The following is a 19562-nucleotide window of genomic DNA, read 5'->3' as shown; positions in this document are numbered from 1 at the left end:
TCTCCATTGTTCACTACATTTTCAAGTTTCATATCATCTGCATACTTGGAACTTATGGCCATATACCCAAAAACAAGTCATTAATTTACATCAGAAAGAGCTGTGGTCCTAATACTGACTTCCTGGGAGACAGCACTGTTTTTTTCATTTGTTCATGGGATGTGGGCATCATTGGCTAGGCCAACATTTATTGCCCATCCCCAATTGTCCTTGAGAAGGTGGTAGTGAGCTGCCTTCTTGAGCCACTGCAGTCTATGTGGTGTAGGTACACCCATAGTGCCGTTCGGGAGGGAGTTCCAAGATTTTGACCCAGCGATAGTGAAGGAACAGCGATATATTTCCAAGTCAGGATGGTGAGTGTCTTGGAGGGGAACTTCCAAGTGGTGCTGTACCCATGTATCTCCTGCCCTGTCCTTCTAGATGGTAGTGGTAATATGTTTGAAAGGTGTTGCCTAAGGAGGCTGGGTGAGTTATATATATCCCTCCAGTCTGAATAACATACCATTCACCATTGTGTTCTGTCCTTTAGCCAATTTGGTATCCACACTGCCATAGCCCCTTTAATCCCATGGGCTATAATTTTACTAAAAATTCTATTCTATGGTATAAAAATGAAATTCTGTGGATGCTGGAAAAGTGAAATAAAAACAGAAAATGCTGGAAATACTCAACAGGTCTGGCAGCATCCGTGGAAATTAAAATCACATTTTGACAGAAGGTCATGTCTGAAATATTTACTCTGTTTCTCTCTCCACAGATACTGCCTCACATGAAGAATATTTCCAGCAAATTTTGTATTATATGGGACTTTGTCAAATGACTTTTTTTCAAAAGTCCACATAGACATCAACTGCACTACCCTCATCCACCATACCCTTATGGCCCCCCCTCCTCATCTTCTCAAACTTCATGCACACTTCCAAAAATATGATCTAACTCAAGCTTTCTCACCGATGTTAAAGGATTAGTTATTTATTTTATTAAGTCTGAATATTACATCCAATCTCCAAACAGGGTTTTGTACTTACAGTGGTGGCTCACTAATCCATAACGGAATGGGAGAAGAGGAGCGTAAAGTGGTTTTTGAGTGTGCTGCAGAATTGGATTCCATTTGTAAATGTGCTCCAGGACTTCAGAATTGGTGCAGTTCTCCTGGAATAAAATGAAGAACAGATTTTAGATTCAAGGACTGAGGCCTGGAGCTTAACTCAATCAGAATCAGTGACAACGCAGGAGGCAATTCCATAAATAGCTGACAGGAAAATCAAAACTAAAATCTGCGAATGCTTGAATAACACAGCAGATCAGAATCTAGGAACAGAAAAGGCAGGAGCTAGGAAAAAAACTTCTGATACCGAACTTCCTCAAAACCAATTCTTCTCCAGTGTCCAGGGTTCCTCAGTGCCAAAAATCTGCCTTTCATTCATATGCTGTTCCTTACAGAGAATGAACAAAGATGGTAAGATGAATGGCCTCTTTCTGTGCCATATATTTTTTATGTTTCTTGTGTCCCGAATCACTACACAACTATAAATCAATAAATCCCCCACCAATCACCAAATTCCCATTGCGTAAATTCCCCGTCAATCAGTAGTTCACTGTACCAATGAATAAATATGGGTAATTTGGAGAATACCTCAATGTCCTGAATCAGGAGCAGTGTTGGTGTCTCCACAGGAGCTTTACAACTGATGACATTCTGGATCGCACAAGCCCACTGAATACATTGGTTCAGGTGTTTTGTGTAGAGTTCATATCGATGCTTTCGTCCAAACACTGTGATGTTCCAATAGCCTGAAAATAACCATCAAATTATCAGGATTGGAATAATCTCCTTTGTTTATTCAGCAGGGGATAGGATCACCCATCATATAACTGTACAGAGTCTCTGATTATTCAAGGTAAGGATCACTCACTGTGTAACTGTACAGAGTCTCTGTTTATTCAGGGAAAGGGTCACTCCCCGTGTAACTGTACAGAATCACAGTTTATTCACTCACTGATGTCATGTTACTGAACAATGAAATTTTAGGTAGAAATTTTAAGTTGAATGAACAGCTGAAAAGGGAAGAGAGAGAGAAACTGAAAAAGTTGGCTTTAAACAGAAAATAAATTAGAAAATTATAGAAATAAGCAAGGTCATTGACTGAATGTCATTATCAGAAATTCTGGAGATTTATTAGTCTTGGAAACTGCACTCCATGAAAAGTAAAATGATTAGAAATAGATAAGCATTGGGGTAAAGAAAATAAGAGAGTTGGGATGTGTGAAGCAAGAAAGCATGACATAAAGACAGGAGAAAGATCGCAAACATCAGTTATATAGCACGGAAAAGGCCATTTAGCCTATCTAGTCTAGGCTGAAGTTTATGCTCCACTCGAGCCTCTCCTGCCTTTCCTCCTCTAATTCCATCAACATAATACTCAATTCCCTTCTCCCCCAGGAACCTGTTTAACCTCTCTTTAAATGCTGTTCACTTCAACCATTCAACCACAATGAAATCAGACAAAAAGGTGTAGGACCAATAGATCAGTGAGACTTAGGGACATCAGCTGAAGATATAGGGGAAGATGTGGGTACCCCAGGTCTCTGCTAGTTTCCACTTCAGTAAGCTGAGTAAACAAGCAGTGACTGATTCCACAAGAATGGATATGGACGCACCAATCGGTCCAACTCTGGACCTCTCCAAAAGAAGTTTTAAAGTACTTTCCAATCCAGTCCCCTCCTCAGTGAACCAAGAGACACATATCCAGGACTTGAGGGGGGTTTTGGGCATCCAATCCCCCCACCAAGAGGAGGGATGTTGCCAAAGAGCTTTGTCCAGCACAAATGAGCAAGTGCCAGAGATGGTGCTGCAGGCACTTGGTCCTGACTGTCCTTTAGTGATGAGGTGCCAAATCCCTAAGCACAAGGGACTGTTCACACACATCTTGGGGGCATAACTGACCTCCCTCTCACTGACCTCTTGGTCCTGCCTCTCTGTGTCTATTCCCTTTCAGCTTCTTCTTGTTTCCATTGAATGCTATATTCACTATTTCCTGCTAATAACATGCAACATGAGAACTTTACTGTTACTGAATTTAGATTTTCAAGTATGGAGGTTTGGTTGGGTGAGTTGGGATGTGTGAAGCAAGAAGGCATGACATAGAGACAGGAGAAAGATCGCAAACATCAGTTATTGCCCATCTCTAAATGCCCTTGAGAAGGTGGTGGTGAGCTGCCTTCTTGAACTGCTGCAGTCCCTGTGGTGTAGGTATACCCAGTGCTTGGTTCACACAGAGGAGCCATGCAGAAGCAGCAGGTGCTTCACTTTGCTACATGGTGCTATTTGTCACAGGGATCGAATGTCTGTTCAGAAATCTCTACCTGTGCCCTTGTATGTGCACTTGTCGGGCCAGAGTACAGAGCACAGGCTGGTCAGGACTAACATGCCGAGACGCTTTGCATTCAGCTCATTGTTGGTGTAATAATCCAGTGAATTCTGTGTCAGCACAAACCAGTGTTTCCGAACTCTCAGCCAAGGCATCATCACACTGTGCTGCACCTCTTTAAACAGCCAACCTAGAAATGAATGAGAGACAGAACAAGCAAGAAATGGATTTCTTAATATCTGAAAACATCAACACAACACTCAATGGAACTCGGTTCAGACTTGGGTCTGGGGTTCAGTTTCCACGCGGGGAGCAGTAAATCTTAAAAAAAAAAAACACCATCTCCTTTCCTTTGCTGCTATCTTCAAAATCATAAAATGTTACAGCACAGAAGGAGGTCATTCAGCCCATCATGCCTGTGCTGGCTTTTTCAACGAGTAATCCATTAGTCCCACAGCCTGCTCTTTCCCCAAAGATCTACAAGTTTTGTTAAGTTGCCCTCCACTCATGCAGCAGTCATTCTACAGAAATGAACCTAAGCAGTAAAAGTTGTTCAAAGGTTGATTCAAGATGGATGGATTTTTTTTACCAAAGGTATTAAGGAATATGGTGAAAAGCAGGTATATGGAGTTCAGCTGCAGATCAGCCACGATTTCACTAAATGGCAGAACAGACTTAAGGGGCTGAATGACCTCCTCCAGTTCCTGTGGTGATGCAACACTCACTGTGGACACAGCCCTAGATCTTGAAGTTTTTTTATTCTTTCATGGGATGTGCACATAACTGGAAAGGGGCATTTATTGCCCATCTCTAAATGCCCTTGAGAAGGTGGTGGTGAGCTGCCTTCTTGAACTGCTGCAGTCCCTGTGGTGTAGGTACACCCAGTGCTGTTAGGGAGGGAGTTCCAGGACTTCGACCCAGCGATAGTGAAGGAAAGGCAATATATTTCCAAGTCAGAATGGTGACTGGCTTGGAGAGGACCTTCCAGATGGTGCGGTTCCAATGTATCTGCTACCCTTGTCCTTCTATGTGTTAAAGGTTGTGGGTGTGGAAGGAGACTTGGTGAGTTGCTGCGGTGCATCTTGTAGATGGTACACACTGCTGCCACTATGCATGGATGGTGGAGAGAATGAATGTTCAAGGTGGTGGATGGTGGATGAATCAAAAGGGCTACTTTGTCCTGGATGGTGTTGAGCTTCTTGAGTGTTGTTGGAGCTGCGCTCATCCAGGCAAGTGGAGTGAATTCCATCACACTCCTGACTTGTGCCTTGTAGATAGTGGACAGATTTTGGGGAGTCAGAAGATGAGTTACTCGCCGCAGGATTCCTAGCCTGTGACCTGCTCTTGTGGCCACAGTAATTAAATGGCTAGTCCAGTTCAGTTTCTGGTCAATGGTATCCCCCATGATGTTGATAGTGAGGGATTCAACGATGGCAATGCCATTGAAATTCAAGGGACGATGGTTAGATTCTCTCTCGTTGGAGATGGTCATTGTCCAGCAATTGTGAGGCTTTGCACTGCTCCAGACTATATATTCGTGGTGCTACAGGAAATATTTAAATTTAATTAACTTGAGGCAGCTTTGTGAGGTGCCATTGTTCCCTCTGGTTCATTCAGTTCTAATAGGCTAAAATTTGCCTTCCGTAAGTCATCTGGAACCAAGAATTGGGAATTTGAGACTAAAATAGACTCTGGCGTCATCACAGTTTATTGAAGTAAAATTGTGGTTTTGGTAATTCTCAGTTCCTGGGACTCAGCAACCAGACAGAGTGTGTGTGTGTGTTTGGATTATAGAGAAGTGAGTGCCTGTCCTTTCTGATGTCAGGATGTGCAAACCACATCAGACAAATACTGGGTGACCACTATGAACTCAAAATTATCATTTAAAATGACCCTTACCTTATTAAAAATAGTCGTCCTACTGACTGTGAACAACAGCCTGCAGAGACTAGGACCTCGGTGGTCCATGTGCCAATGACACTGCCCAGTGATCTTTTGAGCTGGAAAATGCAGCTTTATAGATTGTGAGAATCAGGATCAGACTAGGTCCTCGTGTTACATTGGGGGTTGGGGAAGGTCTGGGAAGGGAAGTTTGAAGGGTAAGGATGGGGCTGGGGAACTTGGAACAATCGAAGCCCAAATACTCCTCCTGCTCCTGGTACAGAGATGTTTTGGATTTACTTATGAGAACCTCCTCTTCTTGCCACTTAGTTATCGTTAAAATATCATGGGGGCCCCAATGACCCTGATTGGCATCTATTAATAGGCCAGCCTGGGGTCAGGGTAGCACCTCAGCTCCTTAAACACAGACCACCTTAGTTGACATCGTTGGGCATTGACAAGAAGTCTTTAGCCAAATGTTTTGACTGGGTGCTGCACATTCCCCTGGGATAAAATTAGTCCCTGACTGTTTGCCTCTCACAATTGTGAGCGAAGCTTTGGGTCACATCCAAAGAAACCACAGCAAAATGGAAACATTCCCACTGCTGCGTGTTCTCCGCCCTGAACCACAACAGCTTCAAGCTCAAAACAAAACCATTCCTTCAATACAAAAAAAAACAGCCAAAACTATTTATTTAACGGTAGCTCAGAATTGCAAATTGCTGTAGCCTCTTCCCAGGTTTAGTGAGTAGCAACTATCAGCTTAGATATCTGCTTAACTTCCAGTCCGCTCACCCTGCATGATGATGCCCTTGTCCACACCAGTCGCTGCTTTACTTTTGATTTTTTCTTTAATCAAGCTCTTCATTTCCTCTGGAATCTCTTTTGGTCTGAAACAAAACTTTCAATGCTCAGAATGGCTAGAATTTATCATTGACCAGTAACACTGTCAATTTAACTAGCAGTAGAATATCAACCAGTAATAGGAATGGTAACATAGTGGTAATGTTAATGGGCTACTAATCCAGAGGCTGGTTCTGAGATAGGAGTTCAAATCTTACCAGAGCAACTGAGGAGATTTCAAATCACCTCCCATGTATAAATATGGAATAAATCTAATGGTGACCATGAAACTACAGGAATTTCATTCAAACCTGTCTGGTTCACTAATGCCCTTTAGGGAAGGAAATCTGCCACCCTTACCTGGTCTGGCCAACATCTGGCTCCAGACCCACATCAATGTGGTTGGCTTTTAACTGCCCTCTGAAATGGCCTGGCAAGCCACTTGTATCAAACCACTACAGAAAAACTGATTTTCTTTATTTGTTCTTGGGATTCGAGCATTGCTAGGAAGGTCAACATTTATTGGCCATTCCAAATAGAGAGGGAGTTCCATGGGCTGCATATGGACATGGAAAGTTTCAACGTCTGAGGAATTGCAAATGGTACTAAACACCATGCAATCATCAGCGAACATCTCCACTTCTGATGGAGGGACGGTCACTGATGAAGCAGCTAATATGGTTGGGCCTAGGACACTGCCCTGAGGGACACGCCCTGCAATGTCCTTTTGTTAAAAATTTCATTCATGGGATGTGGGCTTCGCTGGCTGGGCCAGCATTTATTGCCCGTGCTTAGTTGCCCTTGAGAAGGTGGTGGTGAGCTGCCTTCCTGAACTGCTGCAGTTCATGTGATGTGGGTACACCCACAGTGCTGTTAAGAAGGGAATTCAGGATTTTGACCCAGCAACAGTGAAGGAACGGTGGTATATTTCCAAGTCAGGATGGTGAGTGGCTTGGAGGGGAGCTTCTAGGTGGTGGGTGTATCCAATCATATACTGCCCTTGTCCTTCTAGATGGTAGTGGTCATGGGTTTGGAAGGTGCTGTCGAAGGAGCCAGGGTGAATTCCTGCAGTGAGTTTTGTCAATGACATGCTGTTGCTACTGTGCTTCGGTGGTGGAAGGAGTGAATGTTTGTGGATGTGGTGTCAATCAAGCTGGCTGCTTTGTCGTGGATGATGTCAAGCTTCTTGAGTGTTGTGGGAGCTGCACTCATCCAGGCTAGTGGGGAGTATTCCATCACACTCTTGACTTGTGCCTTGAAGATGATGGACGGCCCTTGTGGAGTCAGGAGGTGAGTTACTCGTTGCAATAATCCTGGTCTCTGACCTGCTCTTGTAACCACAGTATTTATATGGCTAGTCCAGTTCAGTTTCTGGTCAATGGTAAACCCCCAGGATGATGACAGTGGGTAATTCAGTGACGGTAATGCCATTGAACATCAAGGGGAAATGCTGGCTTCTCTCTTGTTAGAGATGGTCACTGCCTGACACTTGTGTGGTGTGAATGTTACTTGCCACTTGTCAGCCCAAGCCTGGATATTGTCCAGGTCTTGCTGCATTTGGACACAAACTGCTTCAGTATCTGAGGAGTCATAAATGATGCTGAACATTGTACAATCATCAGTGAACATCCCCACTTTTGACCTTATGTTGGAAGGAAGGTCATTGATGAAGCAGCTAAAGATGGTTGGGCCAAGGACACTACCCTGAGGAACTCCTGCATTGATATCCTCGAGCCGAGATGACTGACCTCCAATAACCACGACCATATTCCTTTGTGCTTGGTATGACTCCAACCAGTGGAGAGTTTTCCCCCTGATTCCCATTGACTCTAGTTTTGCTAGGGCTCCTTGATTCCACACTTGGTCAAATGCTGCCTTGATGTTAAGGGTAGCCACTCTCACCTCACCTCAGGAGTTCAGCTCTTTGGCCACATTTGAACCAAGGCTGTAACGAGATCAGGAGCTGAGTGGCCCTGGCGGAACCCAAACTGGGCATCAGTGAGCAGGTTGCTTCTAATCAAGTGCTGCTTGATAGCACTGTTCATGACTCCTTCCATTACTTTCCTGATGATCAAGACTGATGGGCGGTAATTGGCCGGGTTGGATTTGTCCTGCTTTTTGTGTACAGGACACACCTGGGTAATTTTTCACATAGTCGGGTTGATGTCAGTGTTGCAGCTGTACTGGAACAGCCTGGCTAGGGTCGTGGCACGTTCTGGAGCACAAATCTTCTGTACTATTGCTGAAATATTATCAGGGCCCATAGCCTTTGCAGTATCCAGTGCCTTCAGCCATTTCTTGATATCACGTGGTGTGAATCAAATTGGCTGAAGACTGGCATCTGTGATGCTGGGGACCTCCGGAGGAGGCAGAGATGGATCACCCACTCGGCACTTTTGGCTGAAAATTGTAGCAAATGCTTCAGTCTTATCTTTTGCGCTGATGTGCTGGGCTCCTCCACCATTGAGGATGGGGATATTTGTGAGCCTCCTCCTCCAGTGAGTTGTTTAATTGTCCACCACCATTCTCGACTGGATGTTGCAGGACGGCAGAGCTTAGGTCTGATCCATCAGTTGTGGAATCACTTAGCCCCTGTCTATCACTTGCTGCTTATGCTGTTTGGCACGCAAGTAGTCCTGTGTTATAGCTTCACCAGGTTGACACCTCACTTTTAGGTATGCCTGGTGCTGCTCCCGGCATGCCCTCCTGCACTATTCATCGAACTAGGGTTGACCCTCTGGCTTGATGATAATGGTACAGTGGGGGATATGCCGGGCCATGAGGTTACAGATTGTGTTTGAGTATAATTCTGCTGCTGCTGATGGCCCATAGAGCATCATGGGCGCCCAGTCTTGACTAGCTAGATCTGTTCGAAATCTATCCCACTTAGCACGGTGGTAGTGCCGCACAGCACGATGGAGGGTATCCTCAATGTGAAGCCGGCACTTCGTCTCCACAAAAGCTGTGCGGTGGTCACTCCTACCGATGCTGTCATGGACAGATGCATCTGCGGCAGGTAGGTTGGTGAGGATGAGGTCAAGTATGTTTTTCCCTCCTATTGGTTCCCTCACCACCTGCCGCAGCTGCTAGACTGGGGCTGTGTCCTTTAGGCATTGGCCAGCTTGATCAGTAGTGGTGCTACCGAGCCACTCTTGGTGGTGGACATTCTACGCCCTTGCCACCCTCGGTGCTTCCCCCAAGTGGTGTTCAACATGGAGCAGTACTGATTCATCAGCTAAGGGAGGGCGGTATGTCGTAATCAGCAGGTTTACTTGTCCATGTTTGACCTGACACCATGAAATTTCATGGGGTCTGGAGTCGATGTTGAGGACTCCCAGGGCAACTCCCTCCCAACTGTATACCACTGTGCTGCCACCTCTGCTGGGTCTATCCTGTCGGTAGGACAGGACATACCCAGGGATGGTGATGGCGGAGTCTGGGACATTATCTGTAAGGTATGATTCCATGAGGATGATTATGTCAGGCTGTTGCTTGACCAGTCTATGAAACAGCTCTCCCAATTTTGGCACTAGCAAGGGCTGAGATTGCCGTTGTCATTGCCGGTGCCTAGGTCAATGCCGGGTGATCTGTCTGGTTTCATTCCTTTTTTGTTACTTTGTAGCAACTTGTTACAACTGAGTGGCTTGCTAGGCCATTTCAGAGGGTAAGAGTCAACCACATTGCTGTGGGTCTGGAGTCACATGTAGGCCAGACCAGGTCAGGACGACAGATTTCCTTCCTTAAAGGACATTCGCGAACCAGATGGGTTTTTATAACAATCGATAATGATTTCATGGTCATCATTAGACTTTTAATTTTTATTGAATTTAAATTCCATCATCTGCCATGGCGGGATTCAAACCCAGGTCCCCAGAGCATTACCCTGGGTCTCTGGATCACTAGTCCAGCGACAATACCACTACGCTATTGCTTCCTATTCCACTTTGCCATCGTCCTGAGGCTGAGATGTTTGTTCTCCAACAATCACAACTACTTGCCTTTATGTTAGGTGTGACTGCAACCAATGGAGAGATTTCCCCCCGATTCCCATTGACTCCAGTGTTGCTAGGGTGCCTTGATGTCACACTCAATCAAATGCTGCCTTGATATCAGGGGCAGTCACCTCACCTCTGCAGTTCAGCTCTTTTGTCTATGTTTGGGCCAAAGCTGTAATGAGGTCAGAAGCCAAGTGGCCCTGGAAGAACCCAACTTGAGCGTCAGTGAGCAGGTTATTGCTGAGTAAGTGCCGCTTAATAGCACTGTCGATGACCCTTTCCACCACTTTGCTAACTGGCCAGATTGGATTTGGTCTGTTTTTAGTGGACAGCATATACCCAGGCAATTTTCCACATCATCAGACAGGTGTCAGTGTTGTAGCTGTACTGGAACAGCTTGGCTAGGGCCACAGTTAGTTCCAGAATACAAGTGTTCAGTAATACAGTCTGGATGTTGTCAGGGCCCATAGCTTTTGCTGTATCCAGTGCCTTTAGCCGTTTCTTGGTATCACTTGAGTGAATTGAATTGGCTGAATCCAGCTTCTGTTATGCTGGGCACATCAGGAGACCATCGAGAAGGGTCATCCACTTCTGGCTAAAGATGGTTGCAAACGTTGACTAGCAACATAGTGAATTTAACTAAGCACTAGAATACTGACCAAGAGCACAGTCAGAATATGAGAGGGGTGAGGAACTGAGAGCTTTAGCTTCAAGCAGAAACAGCTCCAGCAACACCTGATGCAAAGACTCTGACTCTGGTCCACTTCCTGTAAAATTTCACGATTAGGAGATTTATGTTACCTGTTTGAGGTGTCAGGGGCTAACGACTGAGTTAGGCTCAGATCTGATGATGCCTGCATCAGAAAAAGAAAAGATTTAGTATCTTGAAAAAAGAAGTCAGCAAGCAACATTTAACTGTATAGTCCATCTCACAATACAGGAGCAGAGATTATTGCATATGTGAACTGGTGACTATTGGGTACAGCATCTAATCTCAAGAGATACAGGAACTCAGACCATTATCTGCAGGAGTATTGAATGTGCAGTGGTGAAATTAGCAAAGAACAGGCATGAACAAATATTGACAAGTAAAATTAAGGAAGGTTCAAAGATATTTTATAAATACATAAAGAGCAAGAGGATAACTAAGAATAGGCCTATTAGAAAATACATGAATGTAAGAAGCTAGAGCAGGAGTAAGTCATTCGGCCCCTCGTGTCTGGTCCACCATTCAATAAGATCATGGCTAATCTTCTACCTCTCTCCAATTTCAGCGTTGACCCCATGACACTTAATTCCCTCAGAACCCAAAAATCTATCGATCTCCATTCTGAATAAACTCAACAACCACATTCGCAACGATCTTCATCCAGATGTGCCAAGTGGATGATCCATCTTGGTCTCTGCTGGAGGTCCCCACCATCACAGATGCCAGTCTTCAGCCAATTCAATTCAATCCACGTGAAATCAAGAAACGGCTGAAGGCACTGGATACTGCAAAGATTATCGGCTCCCTGACAATATTCCGGCAATAGTGCTGAAGATCTGTGCTCCAGAACTTGCCACACCCCTAGCCAAGCTGTTCTAGTACAGCTACAAGACTGGCATCTACCCAGCTATATGCAAAATTGCCCAGGTATGTCCTGTATACAAAAAGCAGGACAAATCCAACCCGAGCAATTACCGCCTGACAAGTCTACCCTCCATCATCAGTAAAGTAATGGGAGTCACCAATAGTGCTATAAAGCGGCACTTGCTTAGCAATAACCTGCTCGCTAATGTTCAGTTTGGGTTCCGCCAGGGCCACTCAGCTCCTGATCTCATTACAGCCTTGGTTCAAACATGGACAAAAGAACTGAACTCCAGAGGTGAAGCGAGAGTGACTGCCCTTGACATTAAGGCAGCATTTGACCGAGTGTGCATCAAGCAGCCCTAGCAAAACTGGAGGCAATGGGAATCAGGGGGAAACCTCTCCACTAGTGGTTATTGGAGGCCAAATATCTAACTGTTAGGGCATCACTGCAGGAATTCCTCAGTGTAGTGTCCTGGACCCAACCATCTTCAGCTGCTTCATCAATGACCATCCTTCCATCAAAAGGTCAAAAGTGGGGATGTTCACTGATAATTGCACAATGTTCAGCATCATTCATGACTCCTCAGATACTGAAGGAGGCCATTCCCATATTCATCAAGACCTTGACAACATTCAGGCTTGGGCTGAAAAGTGCCAAGTAACACTTGCGCCACACAAGTGCCAGGCAATGGACATCTCCAACAAGAGAGAATCTAACCATCACCCCTTGACACCCAATAGCATTACCATCTCTGAATCCCCTACTGACAACATCCTAGGGGTTACCATTGACCAGAAACTGAACTGGATTAGCCATATAAATACTGTGACTACAAGAGCAGGTCAGAGACTAGGAATTCTGTGACAAGTAACTCACCTCCTGACTCCCCAAAGCCTGTCCACCATCTACAAGGCACAAGTCAGTAATGTGACAGAATACTTGTCACTTGCCTGGATGAGTGCAGCTCCAACAACACTCAAGAAGCTTGACATTATCCAGGACAAGGTAGCCCATTTGATTGGCACATCCACAAACATTCACTCCCTCCACCACTGATGCAGAATGGCAGCAGCGTGTACCATCTACAAGATGCACTGCAAAAACTCACCAAGGCTCCTTAGGCAGCATCTTCCAAATCCACAACCGCTAGCATCTAGAAGGACAAGGGGAGCAGACACATGGGAACATCACCACCTGGAAGTTCCCCTCCAAGCCACACACCATCCTGACTTGGAAATATATCACCGTTCCTTCATTGTCGCTGGGTCAAAATCCTGGAAATCCCTCCCGAACAGCACTTTGGGTGTACCTACATCATATGGACTGCAGTGGTTCAAGACAACAGCTCACCACCACCTTCTCAGGGCAGCTAGGTGTGGACAATAAACGCTGGCCTAGCCAGCAACGTCCACATCCCATGAGTGAATAAAACAAAACATCCCTGGGGTACAGAATTCTGAACATTCACAACCCTTTGAGTGACCATATTTCTCCTCTTCTCAGTCCTAAATGGTGGACCCCTCATCCTGAGACTGTGACCGCTAGTTCTCCAGCCAGAGGGAAACATCCTCCCAACATCAACCCTGTCAAGCACCTTAAGACTTTTATATGTTTCAATGAGATTATTTTTCACCACCACCTTCTCAGGGAACTGCAGACCATTTTGCTTGATATCAATACTAGGAAAGATAATAGAATCTTTACTCAAAAATGCAATAGAAAAACATCCAGAAACCTAAAATTTAATAAATCAGCACGGATTTCAAATGGGGAGACATGCTTGACCAACCTTCAAAGTAAGGGAGAAAATAGCAGGAGGCTCTGACCATCATTTTCTAGAAGAAAGTGGCAAGTTTGGTTCAGTGGCAGGGAGCAAAAGATTGATGCGTGTTTTTATGGCTGGAAGACTGTTTCCAGTGAGATTCTGCGGGGCTCAGCACGGATCCCTGGCTTTTCATGGTACCCCTCAATGATTCAGGTTTAAATGCAAGGGGATATAAAAAATTCACAGATGACACAAAAATTGGCCCTTGGTTGAAGAAGGCTGTAGACTGCAAGAAGGTATCAATGAATTAGTCAGATAGTGGGCAGAAAAGTGGCAAATGGAATTCAATCTAGAGAAGTGTAAGGTAATGCATTTGGGAAAGGTGAACAAGGCAAGGAAGCACACAATAAATGGAGGAGTGTGGAGGGACCAAGGGATCTTACCAGGTATAAGCCCACAGATCACTGAAGGTAGCAGGACAGGTACATAAGAAAGTACGAAATAGCAGCAGGAGTGGCCCATATGGTCCCTTGAGCCTGCTCCACCATTCAATACGACCATGGCTGATCTGAGCTCAGCCTCAACTTCACTTTACTGCCTGCTCCTTATAACCTTTGACTCCCCTATAGTTCAAAAATCTGCCTCTCACAGCCTTGGCTCAATCGCCATAGCTCTCTGGGATAGAGATTCATGGCCCTACAGGAGAAGAAATTGCTCCTCGTCTCAATCTTAAATGTACACCATATTCTGAAACTGTGCCCCTAATTCTAGATTCTTCCATGAGGGGAAACATCCTCTCAGCACCGACCCTGTCAAGCTCCCTCAGAACCTAATATGTTTCAATAAGATCACCTCTCATACTTCTAAACCCCAATGACTGCCGGCCCAACCTGCTCAACCTTTTCTCATAAGAAAACTCCTTCATCCCAGGAATCAACCTAGTGAACCTTCTCTGAACTGCCTCCAATAGAAGAACATCCCTCCTTAAATAAGGAGACCAAAACTGTACATGGTACTCTAGATGAGATCCCATCAACAATTGTAGCAGGACTTCTGTACTTCCCCTTGCAATAAAGACTAACATTCCATTTGCCTTCCTAATTACTTTGTCAGAGAGTCATAGAGGTCTACAGCACAAAAAAAGACCCTTCAGCCCATCGAGTCTGTGCTGGTCAAACACGTACCAAACTATTCTAATCCCATTTTCCAGCACTAGACCCTTAGCCTTGTATGCTATGGCATCGCAAATGCATATCCAAATACTTCTTAAATGTTATGAGGGTTTCTGCCTCTACTATCCCTTCAGGCAGTGAGTTTCAGATTCCCACCACCCTCTGGGTGAAAAAATTCTTCCTCACATCCCCTCTAAACCTCCTGCCCCTTACCTTAAATCTATGCCCCCTGGTTATTAATCCCTCCACCAAGGGGAAAAGTTCCTTCCTATCTACCCTATCTATGCCCCTCACAATTTTATATACCTCAATCATGTCCCCCTTAATCTCCTCTGCTCCAGGGAAAATAACCCCAGTCTATCCAATCTCTTCTCATAAATAAAACTCTCCAGCCCAGGCAACTTCCTGGTAAATCTCCTCTGCACTCTCTCTAGTGCAATCACATCCTTCTTATAATGTAGATTCCAGAACTGCACACAATATTTGCTGTACCATCATGCTAACTTTTTTCATTTCATGTATGAGGACTGTCATGAAACTATAATATTTTTCATAATATTATTGCGGTTTATTGTAAAGTAGGTTTATGACTGTGTATGGTTCTGTCTGCGTGATTTAATGAATTAGAGTCAGATAGACTGCAAGCTTGACGTTATTAAAAGAAGTTAGGGGTAAAAGGCATTTGAAATGCTCCTGAGTAAACATGGATGAGGTCTTAGCATGTAGGGTGTGAAGGAAATTTGCATTTTTAGATAAGTGAAGGGGTTGTTTGGGTTTCAGTGGGATGATAGGATGTTTACAACTAACAAGATAAGCAAAGCCAAGCTGTTTGTTTATTTTTCTCTAAGGTATTGACCATATTGGCAACATGAAAGATTTTTATATTACGGGAAAAGTACATTTCCAAAGACATATAGAACATTGGAATTTACAGATTAAAGAGGGAGAAACATCTCTAAAGGAGGAAGGTGACTTTGTGGGGGGGCTGCATGTAAGATCTAAGAGGGCTGTGTAAAACACAATCTTGCAGAAGCCTCCAGCCACTTTTGAATAAGTCTGCTGTATCCAGCAACCCAAAGTGGAGGAAAGCCTTTGGAATTCCACTGTCGAGTGAGTGCTGTGGTAAACCTTCTGGCTTGTTACTTAAGTTTAAAATCTATTTTGAACTGTTGCCTTAAAGGGGATGCGTAGTTGGGAGTCAGGTTAATTAGGGATTGTGGGATTTGTTATAGTATTAAGTAACTGTAATCTCTGTATGTGTTTGAAATCTTTTCTTTTGTTAATAAATGTTTTAATTTCATTTTTAAAATCTCTAAAAGTGTAGTGGACTCATTACTTCTGAATTCAGTGCACACATCTTCTCATAATAAATACAAATTGCAAAACTTGTGATAGCGTGGCCAGGTTTCCCTTGTGGATTTGATCTGCCTGGCACACATCACCTGCCACATAACAGGGCACCTAGGTCCCTCTATACCACAGCATTCTGCAGTCTCTTTACATTTAAATATTGTTTAAATAATATGAATTCTGCTTTTGAATTCTTTCTAGCGAAGTAGAAAACTTCAAATTTTCTGACATTATACTTCATCTGCCAAACTTTTGCCCATTCACTTAACCTATCTATATCCCTTTGCAGACTTTTCGGCCTAGATTTTTGTCCGCAAGTCAGGTGCGCAGAGTCCGGAGAATTCCCAGCATCATCAACCCGACTTTTAAAAATATCTGACCAAATGTCAGATTTTCAGTCCAGGGTAGCAGTCTGTATTAGGAGTTGGGGTAGATGACCCCCAAAAGTAGTGAGGGGGCAGAGGTGGGCCCAGTGCAAGTTGGGCAACTCCAGCACAGATAAAAAGCAGGCAGTCAGAAAGTCCATTCAAGAGGCTGGTTGTCCATGGTGAAGTCCCTGTGTCTTGGAGGAGACATCATTGACTTGTCAGGTGAGTGGGGATTCTGTAAATGTTGTTCAACTGGTAGCTGACCCTGAAACAGAGGGCCCATCATGGACGTTCCCTAGGAAAAATTGCCGTTGTTGCTGCCTAATCGCAGTGTACTGTACTGAAGCACTGAAAGCATGGAGTAGATTCACAAGACCCAGCCATGGAGCTAGCATCATCTCGCCACCACTACCTGGTATAGATATTCTGAAGTTATGCTGTTAGCCGCCAAGACTCTGGTGGATGAATGATAAATAGTGCTATGCTCATTTCCCCATCCACTAACCCTCTTGCCACCCATCTATCAGGATGCACCCCACATTATTGACCTTTGACCCAGTCTCTTACAGCTGTGCATTGTCACAGCATAGAAGTGTGACCAAGACGGAGGAAACCAATAGGGCTGTCAGTGGTTGTGGAGCACAGCATGCCACCTTGGATTCACAGTTGCAACATTCATGGCATGTATAGAGCCATTTTCTCTACCTTGCCAGTAAACATTGATGATATAGTGAAAACGGTTAGTGCATCAAGCACACAGAAGTGAATGAAGTATTGTAATCTGAACAGCTCACGACCCTTTCTTTATCTTACATTTTTATTCATTGAATGTCACACAGAGGAGATGCAGGGGAAGGGCTGTATCCAGCTGCCCCACACTTTTCTGACCAGGACCTTCAAGTTTTGGTGGAAGAGATCCAGAAAAGGACACCAATCATCAACCTAGCTAGCTAGCAGAAACCATCAGCACTCATGAATTTAGTGCATGAAAAAGTTCAATGATCTGCTGCATTCCAGCAAGGCAAGTAGCTTCGCTCACCCGTACAGAGCTCCAAGGGAATGGTCATATCTGCATGCTGCAGCTAAGATGCGAGACCTGGCACAGAGCACTGCTTCAGCTTTGAGACTTGTAGTGTAAGTTGCTTATGTAAGTGTGCATAGAATGTGTGTGAATAAGTACTGTAATACACAGACATAGTGAAGAGAAATATCCTTCATGCACTATATTGTCAGGGGAACATGAATTCATGTTTTCCTTGCAATTGAAAAGGGCGAAGAACACAAGGGATGGGCTGAAAAGAGGATGAGTCAGCCTGGCTGAGAACAATTTGCTTGTTTGTGACTATGGAGAATGCCAGTGTCCCTGGGCAGCTTTCTTTTGCTGGTGGTGAATTGCTGGTAGGAGTTGATAAAGCTGGTGTTGAAATCACCTTGGAACATGGTGGTAATGGTGAAGGTCATATTGTCAGTTCACTGAGCACAAGGAGCACTGGCATGAGAGGATATGCAAGGGTGGGATTGTGTCATACAGGTAGCATGAGCAGGGTTAAGACAATGGCATGCATCGGAGCGTGCTTTCATCAAGAGAAGGGATATACTTAAATAATGCCTTTTGTGTTTGACACAGGTCACAGTTCTGCTCCCTCAACACAGATCATCCCTCAAGAGGAGGGAGAGACATTTGAGGAGGCAGCATCGCATCTGACTAGCCCACACTAAACCAACACAGATACCAGCATTTTGGAGGGATGCAGCGCACATGTAGACCTGGTGGCAAAGGGTGAAAGTCACCCCACCAGAGTGCAGGAGGTGGTGCCACAGTCAGACATCTGTGCACAGTCCCCCTTGGAGGAGGGAGGAAAGTCACAATGATGCTCCAGTGGACAGGAATGTGAAGCCACGGGAGTCACCTTTTGGAGCACAGTAATTCCATAATCAGATGCAATGTGTGGACACCAGGCGGAGTTCCTGAGGCAGTGGGAGCTCTAGGACTGTGAATGGCGGAGTCCATCGGCATCATGAGTTCGATATTGTGTGGTTGAACCCCCGGGACAATGTCTGACCATGAGAGATTGCCAGTCTCATGGAAGGACACATGCAGCAGCACTCAGAGTGGATGCAAAAGCAGTGTCTCGGCCCGGAAAGGGTGCAAGCCTCCATCAGTAGCCTGGAGCAGTCCAGAGTATGACCACTGACATGCATGGAATACATGAGGAGCTGAATACTCTTAACAGGACAGGCACACTGTTGACAAAATGGTTGCTGGAATGGACATCTACTGCGCACCAGCATCCAGCTCCATCAACCCCACCTGAAGGCCAACCCAGGGCAGCGCAAGTAACTGAGGGAGGGTGAAGGTACCAAGAGCTCCCCAGCATCCTCATCTCCCTCCACCTCTGCAACCCCTTTACCAGAGCCCTTGGATGCTCCACAGGTGGCAGTGAACATGGCTGCCCATACTGAGATGCAGAGGCGGCAGTCTGAAGAAAATCCCCCCGTGTGTGTGCCTGCATGACGAGGCCTCCCACTATGCTCCTCATTGCCGTTTAAGCCGAGAAGTGAGCAGCCTGCCTCCACCTCCTACAAGGGAATATGGGGGCAATTTGTAGGAGTGAGAGTGAGCGCAGGGCGCCGTCTTGCCTACAGAGCTAATAGATTCACCATGGTTTCACTTTTCACATTGTATCCAACACATTTAAGCACTTGTTGAACATATTTACATACACTTGTAGATGACTCTGTGTGCGTGTTTATACACTACAGAACTCCAAAAGAATGGTAACATTGTGAAGGGCATTCGTTGCAGTGATAATGAAGGTGATATGCTGAAGTCCATCTCAAGGTGAAGTCATCAGGAGCAAAGGAGTGCCCAAATTTGAGAGGCACTGGAGGGCTTCTTTATTCCCTGGTCTTTCACAAAGATTCCAGTGTTCAGCAGCTCAAATACCGAGATGTTCCTTGCACATTTCATAGTCCATCCAAACTTGACTTTAAGGGAACCTCAACAGTCAGACTCCACAAACAGATACAGGGCAGCAGGTGCATCTCAAACATATGTGCTGGATGCAAGGCATTCATCCACATGGCATCACTGTCATGCATTGGCCAAGGTGTAAGCATCACAGCTTGATAGGCCATGTATGTTCCAGGGAATATTGCCTGTCTGCTGTGCCCACTACTTTGGCAGCATTTGCATTCCTTGGTGGGAGAAGGTGTGGTTTGTGATGGAAGCAGAGGCTTATG

At 45.0% G+C, this 19562-nt stretch overlaps 2 protein-coding genes across 9 annotated transcripts in view; both read right to left on the bottom strand.

Annotated features, from left to right (window-relative positions):
• Positions 1 to 19562, bottom strand: part of cntnap1 (contactin associated protein 1) — a 1152571-nt gene that overhangs the window by 664352 nt on the left and 468657 nt on the right. The window lies entirely within an intron of this gene.
• plekhh3 (pleckstrin homology, MyTH4 and FERM domain containing H3) overlaps positions 1 to 19562 on the bottom strand; it is a 78591-nt gene that overhangs the window by 51103 nt on the left and 7926 nt on the right. The window contains exons 2-6 of one of the 4 annotated variants that reach the window (XM_041173311.1): positions 10892 to 10944; positions 6048 to 6142; positions 3367 to 3561; positions 1637 to 1794; positions 1029 to 1152 (exon numbers count right to left, since the gene is read on the bottom strand). In XM_041173311.1, coding sequence (XP_041029245.1) covers positions 1029 to 1152; positions 1637 to 1794; positions 3367 to 3561; positions 6048 to 6142; positions 10892 to 10944 — 625 coding nt within the window. The remainder of the gene's footprint in view (positions 1 to 1028; positions 1153 to 1636; positions 1795 to 3366; positions 3562 to 6047; positions 6143 to 10891; positions 10945 to 19562) is intronic. The other 3 variants (XM_041173313.1, XM_041173312.1, XM_041173314.1) reach the window with 3 other exon arrangements.

This window comes from Carcharodon carcharias, chromosome 23, assembly GCF_017639515.1.
Source record: "Carcharodon carcharias isolate sCarCar2 chromosome 23, sCarCar2.pri, whole genome shotgun sequence".
NCBI classification, from domain to species: domain Eukaryota; kingdom Metazoa; phylum Chordata; class Chondrichthyes; order Lamniformes; family Lamnidae; genus Carcharodon; species Carcharodon carcharias.
This window is presented reverse-complemented; position numbering and strand designations above follow the sequence as displayed.